Source organism: Falco punctatus (assembly GCF_963210335.1).
Source record: "Falco punctatus genome assembly, chromosome: 4".
In the NCBI taxonomy this organism is placed as follows: domain Eukaryota; kingdom Metazoa; phylum Chordata; class Aves; order Falconiformes; family Falconidae; genus Falco; species Falco punctatus.
The window spans coordinates 22,534,924-22,542,272 of NC_137583.1; the positions used below are offsets into that span (position 1 = coordinate 22,534,924).

At 40.5% G+C, this 7,349-nt stretch overlaps 1 protein-coding gene across 4 annotated transcripts in view; it reads right to left on the bottom strand.

Annotated features, from left to right (window-relative positions):
* Nucleotides 1-56: 56 nt before the first annotated feature.
* The window catches only part of SUMF1 (sulfatase modifying factor 1), a 38,928-nt gene continuing 31,635 nt past the window's right edge, over nt 57-7,349 (bottom strand). For 2 of the 4 annotated variants that reach the window (XM_080384723.1, XM_080384721.1), the window contains 2 exons: nt 4,343-4,402; nt 57-1,924 (listed from right to left, as the gene is read on the bottom strand). In XM_080384723.1, coding sequence (XP_080240849.1) covers nt 1,814-1,924; nt 4,343-4,402 — 171 coding nt within the window. In that variant the 3' untranslated portion in view covers nt 57-1,813. The other 2 variants (XM_080384722.1, XM_080384724.1) reach the window with 2 other exon arrangements.

The following is a 7,349-nucleotide window of genomic DNA, read 5'->3' on the forward strand; positions in this document are numbered from 1 at the left end:
GGAATCATGTGTGTTTTTTTCAAGGATCTTTTTCCCAGAATAAAACTCCAAAACAATTCTAGGCAAAATCTTTTAGAAAATATATTCCTTCTTGTGGCAGGGCACGCCTTTTAGAAAGACAGAAATTAAAACAGATTCTTTGCTTATTGCTCTTAGTAAGATACATGTAGAGATTTCATGCACAGATTTCAATTAAACATGTAATGCTGATAAGATAGTCTTTGCTACACAAAATATTGAAGTTTTTATCATGCTTACGTGAGTGCCAAGTGGTACAATCCGGAATAGCTTTTTTCCTGCTTGCTAGAATTACTTTTATGCGCCACTGGAGGCTGGTGTTTGTTGAAGGGCTCCCCAGATATCCTCCACTATCTTCAACATGAAACACTAAGTGGAGAAGCAGCTGGCAAGTGATGGATTTGTATTAGCTCCAGGTTGTATTAACCCCAAACCCAATTTATTACAGAAAGGACCATGCCGAGAGGGACTAGCATCAATGCAAAAGTTTTCATCAATCCCCTGCATGTTGCACTGTTAGATCTCAAAGCACTGCTGAGGGCAGAGCTGAAGGCCCGTTTCACACGTGGGCAGATCAGAGGGCAGTGGCACAGCACTGTGATATGTTTGAGGACAGCCGTTCTGGGTCGGCACTTACTGCGTGGGAGAGTCCTTGTTTAGTCTCCTCTTAGAGCAAGCAATTGCTTGGCACCAAAGCATGACCAGATACTGTGTCCTAGAGCAAGCGACAGCACAAAACACTTTGTGAACAGCCTGAAATACATTCAGACTCCAAAATGAGGTAGCTCTTACTATCCCTGTTTCCCTTCTTCCTTGCTAAAATTCCTCTCCTTTTAAGTGGGATGATTTTTATTTAAGCAGAACAGTTTCAAAACTTAGCTTATTAGGCCTTGGGGCTCACAGTTGCATGTGCCATCTTTTCACTGTAATGATCTTCTATTCTAGTGGAATAATTTATTAGCTTCAGTTTCTGGTGATACCATTTTTGCAATTTGCAGGTCCCTAAAATAAGCCTAGATCACGTCTTAAGAAATTCAAAGGAAATTGCCAGCGTTTTTTCCATCAATAAGTCTTCAGCGTAAATACACACTTGAAATTTTATTCAAGTATGTACAACATTTCTAATCACCATCACCCTGAGGATTATCATCCCTCAGTTGCAGAAGGCACTACCTAAAAATGAGCAAGTATCTCACCAGAAAAAGCACATTTCTGGACCTGATTTTCACTGCAACAGGACTGTAATAGAAGGGCTGCACTAACTGCCTGTGTGGATGGATGGTGTCTGCTAGTCCTCACTCTTAACTCCTTGAGTTTTCTTTTAAAGCTGTCTAGACATTCTGAACTGCTTCAAGTGTCTCCTAAAGCTGTCTAGAAGTTTGTAAAGTTCTTGTTGACTGAATTTGAGTGTAGAAATTAAAACTATACATAAATTACTTAATAAAGATCTTTTCTGAAAGGGCTATTAATTAACCTTTAAAACACAATAGGCATTTCTGCTCAGTTTTGTGCTAGTTAACTCCAGCACATTTGCTAAAACCAACAGAGATCACCAATAAAAAGTTGGGTCAGGATAAAAGTCCAGGCCTGGTCCCTCGAAGAGAAGTATGTGAAGGTTCTTCAAGCAACACTGAATAGTGTTGGATTCCTTTTTTTTTTTTTTTCTTCTCTCCATCAGCAGGAGGTTTAAGCACCAGATTTCTCTGTTCCGTGTCACTGGCAAGTGACACTGCAGGGATCTCCTCTTCCCTAGATGAATTCAGCCCCTCATGTCTCAGTGCGACAGCCCACCTGGTCACTGCAGTTCTGGCAAGGTGTCTGCTGCACAGCGGAACCCCAGATTTGAGGCAGAGCTGTCAGGAGTGTTTTGACTACGTGCTGCACAGCGATACCTGTAGCAGTAAGACTGCAGAGCAAGAGAAGAAAAAGTGAACTTAAGAGCTTGCACTTCCTTAGGCAAGAGTTCATTAGATTAATAGAGCAAAACATTTCAAATACTGTTGACAGATCAGTGAACTGATACAGATGAAAATCACTGCATTAGAAATAAGGGAAATTTCACTCTATGCAGAGACTAGTTGCAGCTGATATTAAAAGTAGTTTGAATGGCAAAGCGTCTGATAACATGAGTGTCAATTACTAATATATCTCTCTGGCAAAAAGCTAAAAATGACCATTCTGCTGCTCCTCAGAGGAAGAGCGAGCATCTCAGTGCCTTGATCCATCTATCAGTATATTAAGGAGTAACTGGATATAGACAGGTGCTGGCACCTGTCAAAAAACATTTCACTGAATGAGATGTGACATGAAGAAAGGAGTAACTGGAGGGAAGCTCTGTCCCACTATTCCTAGCATTCTAGGGGTATTTATAATCAAGATACAATCTGCGCTGGTGGCTATAAAAACATCTACGTTTACAATTAAGCCACTGAAAATCATTCAATTGCATTTCAGATATTCCTTTTTTATCTTTACAGCAAGGTATAGACACTGGTCTACAACAAGTTTTGTACGTTCCTTGGCTGCATGGATTTGGCCATGTCTCGGTGCATGTTAATATACTTACACTACTCGAAAAAGATGAAAAACACGTGCTATTCACAGTGCTACAGACTCTCAGTGATCTGGTGTTAGGAACAGCAGCTTCCACACTGAAGAACTAACTAGTTTAAGCAGCTTGCTACATTAAGTTAGACTGACTGCCTGGAAGCAGTTATCCACCATGGCACGGAAGGACAGTCACACTGGTCATTTCACTATTAAAGCACTGGGGAAGCAGACTGTGCATTCATGTCTCAGCTCCAGTACAACCCATCCAAGTTCTGTCCCATTTTGCTCTTACTTGAAAAGATCTGGCTTGGCCTTTTTGTTCCTATCCTCCTGCTACAGGCTCCTGGCCTCTGACAAGAAACCCACCGCCTTCAGTCAGGCTGGCTCAGCCGTATATAGTCAGGTTCTGAACCAGACTTCTGGAATGGCTGAGTGAAAAAGCAAATTATTTTTTTTTCCCCTTTTTTTTGGGGGGGCCAGTTGTGGGGAGCAGAGAAGAGCAGGGAGAAGAGGGTAGTTTTTCTCCTTGAAACCCAGATCCTTCAGGAGTTTGGGCACAGCTACTAAACAGTTCAATTTGTCCAACCACAAGGACAGTGAGAACTTAAACTGGCGGTGCCATTAGGGGAACAGCCCCGTGAACTAGCCATCCCTGCAGCAGCAGCAGGTCACTGATGTTTATCTCCATGCGTTACAACCCTTCCTCACCGGCTCTTTGATACCCACACAGAGCCAGAGAGCGGCTGTCAACAAGAATGGTGCACACTAGTGCTATCTCACACTGCAGAGGTCTACCCTAATCCTCAACAGCACACCACAGGATTTAGAAGCTGAACTATTTTGAAAACCAAAGTAGCTGCTAAGCGTACCTGTAAAAAGGTGCAATTTTATAGCCTTTGTCAGCTCTGAAAGGCAGAAAAGCAACAGCATAGATGGATGAGTCTGCACAGTTTTTAGGCATCTAACAAAGAGCCCTTGTACTAATCTTATTCAGTGAGGTTTTTGTCTTGATTCACAGCCTAGTTTTATCACCTACAAAGATAACTAGGACAAACTAGAATCTTCACAAACCTTTAAAATGGGTCACATTATTCATCACTGAAAAGTCTGTTCCAGTGTTAATTTAATCAAAACCGCTAATTAACATCTGACATTGATTTCACCTAAGAGGAAAATCAGTATAGAAAATGGGATCTCTCTGTAGAAAATTTAATCTAATTATGAGGAAGATTTGCCAGCTGCAGGCTCTGAAAGGGAAGAACAGGACAGTTTTAATGAAAAGAGAGATTTACAATAAGCATTTTTTCCAGCACTGCGTGAACAGTGTTTAAAACATGACCTATGTCATGAACTTTTCAGAAAGAATTTCAAGTATGCGATCATCTAAGCTGAAACATTCACCTCCCAGCAATCTTTCTGCAAACACCTGATATTCTTTCTGGAATGAGAACCATTCTAAAACTAAAAAACTCATCCATACTTTGTACTCCTCCAAGTACCACTCAAGTATTACAAGGAAAACGGTATTAGAAGCATACATCAATTTTAAGTTCTACATCTAAAAAACTCACACTGAGTAAAGCAGCTTGTTTGTTTTAACTCCAAGCTAACAAAAAAGAAGCCCTCAAGAACATCAGGTATTGCCTTTCCTTAAATTGCATGAAACCCCTTAACAAGCATCCAGGCTGTCAGGAAAATCTGTTAGATCATTTTGTTGTCAAGTACTTTCAGAGGAAAGATCAATATGGAGATACCACAGGCCTTTTCACATTACCTTATGGCACATATAGGATCCACCCTTCTTCACCCTGTCGGTCCCAGATGAGGGCCCTTTCTGTAAAGAAGTGCACACCAGTTAGTATTCAAGGAACAACTGCTAATTACAGGGTAAAGGTAAATAGCTGTAGGAATGGGGAGATGGATAAGAAGCAGCCATAAATATTCAGAGCAAACAAAATTGCAGCTGTGTGTGTCTGAACCAGAAAGCCTGAAATAATGTAAAAAACTTGTAGATAGGTGAGAGTAATTGTGCTTCCCCACACTGCTGCAAATATTTAACATTGGAGCTACTGTCCACTGGCCAAGAGTGCCTTGTGCTTTGGTTCTGTAAGGCATCTGATAATACGCTGTAAAAAGCACAGTGGCAGTCATGAGAGAGTACAGATCTTTGAGAAAAGGTTAAGTTTCTGCAGTTTGGGGGTTTTCCTAAAGACAGATTAGGAAATTTTCAAACACTGGCCTGCACAGGCAGTGAAATCCGAGATTCTCATCAGTTCCACTGCTATGAAACACACGGACACCCGTGGCCCTCCAGAAGGGATACAGAGAGCTTCCGCTTTCCCATCACAGCTACAGTGTCTGGGGGGCAGTTGTGATGAGGGCTGTAATGCCCCATGTTTGGTGCTTGCTCTCTTTCTACTCCAAAACACGAGTTAGTGACTGTGCTGCAAGACATTCTGCATCATCTCCCAGTCACTACGTATTAAATTTGTTATTATGTGGGATCATGGCAGCTAAAAAGGTCTGGAGAAAACACAGCACTTTAGAGCCACAAATTTGTAATTGTCTGTACATTTGCAGTGTAATCTACATGTTTTATTTGAAGTGCTTATGAAATTGGCCCTAGAATTGATTTGATGAGGTTATTTCACTCTTTTTTCTTAATTCCAACTCCAAAGGATGGCCTAATAGTTTAAGGAGATAGCTGGGCTTCCTTGATAATGCACTCCCTTGCTAGCTTTGATGCATATTTGTTACACAAGTGAACATTTCTCCCGCTACATTCCTTTGAGCTGTTAAAGTTACACTGTGCTCATCTAATGCTTAGAGACTACTGCCATACTTCACGTTTCCACTGTTGGTACCAGATCCTCTGGTATCAACATGCTCTCTACACGCCACATACATTGAGAAACTACCTTTAGGAATGAGCCACAAAAATATCTGTCTTATAGAAGTGACAAAAGATCAAGAAAAGAAACTGTTTTATTAGTTAACTGGCAAGCCTAGAAGTTAGTACTGCCACTAACAATCCTCTCAAAGTTGTAAGAAACCCAATTTGCATGGATTTCTACTTCTGTACATGTTACCCTAGCGTGCAATAAAAATGTTTTCTTATGTACAAGCCACTGAACCTTTCACTTAACTCGAGGTATAGGCATTAGTTTTTTCACCACTTGGTATAAATCTAGTCTGTATTTCTAGAAAAACTTACTAGAAGAATTTGTGGAATATAGGAAGAAAAGAAGAGCTGTAATGTTCTCCAAATTCCTGCATTTTCTGCTAGACCATTACCAGCATCAGTAAATATAAGTTAGAGAAAAGTTACCAGCCCAGTTTTTAGCAGTTAGGAAAGAATTCATTGCTACCTAGTATGTAAATGATACAAAATAGTACTAAAATAGGTTAAAAACAAACAACTGCTGAAAAAAAAAAAAAAATCAGCCAATTATTTTGTCTCCTCCTATCCAACAGCCAGCCACGTATCCTGGAAGTATCTGAAAGGCACTGTGCTTTCAGCAAAAGCTTAAGGACAAGTTCTTGACCAATATAAATGCGGTCAACAAAGAAAAATTTCACTTCCATAGTATCTCTTGAGCCCAGGAATACTTTAAGAAGTAGGCTCCTGAAGAGGGACTTCAGAGGGAATGACACCTCCCCAGCTTCTCTCAGCGACCAGTGATTTGGCCAGTTTGGTTACACCTGGTCATTGCACTGTCCTACCCTGTATCAAGGGGCATAGTTGTCTCTCATCCACCTCCTGCATTTCCAGAAGTGAAGTTCTAGAAGAATCTACACAAGACAAGCATTTGCAACACTGAACATAAATCACAGGGACTGTAAGAGAACCTTGGAAGTTGATGCTGATACCACAGAAGCTACTGACCGCATCCACCAAGTCTGACTGCTTTGCGAGTCTTCGTATCCAAAGGTTACCATACTGAGACTTCAGCAGCTTCACATCTATCACAGCAGTTTATGTCAGATACATAAAACAAGGGTTTGGCCTACTACTGTGTTTAATACCCTACAAAAACTCAAGGAAAACCACACCCAGAAGCAGTGTCCGCTCATTTCCAAGCCTGGGTGCTCCTCCACAGGACAGGCTTACTCCTTTTCCAAGGTCTCTGGAAACTGTCTTCACAAAACTCTCATGTAGATGCATAGATCCCCACTGTAAGATAAGCCACTAACAAGCACAATCAACTCCTGACAGCCTGTTAATCTCATTTTAAGGGAAACCAGGGTTGAGCCAGCCAGAAGAAAACTGCCCTAAAAAAAAGTTACGCGAGAACAAGACAAAACAGAAAACAATGGAGCTGTTGAGCAGGATTTCCCATTAAAAAATGTAATGCAAATACTGAGGAGCAATCTTTGCTATTAGCTCCAAAGTAACTTTTGTAAACTAAGAGGAGGATTAGGAGGTTTATTGTCAAGCTGTAAGACTATTTTATATTTCAACAATTGTAAAGGGATAACAGACTGAAGCAGCATGTGAACCAAAGAAAATTATGATTGCATAAGCTCTTTTTATTAATTAAAAATATCTTTGAGGCTCAGTTTTTGCATGGTAGAAGGTTATTTGGTAACAAAAAACAAGTCAAATTGACACACACCCCCTCTGAAGTGGGATTACAGCACTGAAACACTTCACCTGAAAAAAATCTGATAGTGTTCTCCAATAATCTATTATACAAGAAAACATTATCCTCTTGAGAGATAATTATTTAAACATCAAAGGTGAAGAGTTTAATCACAAAACAACTGGCAAAGTTCTCTGA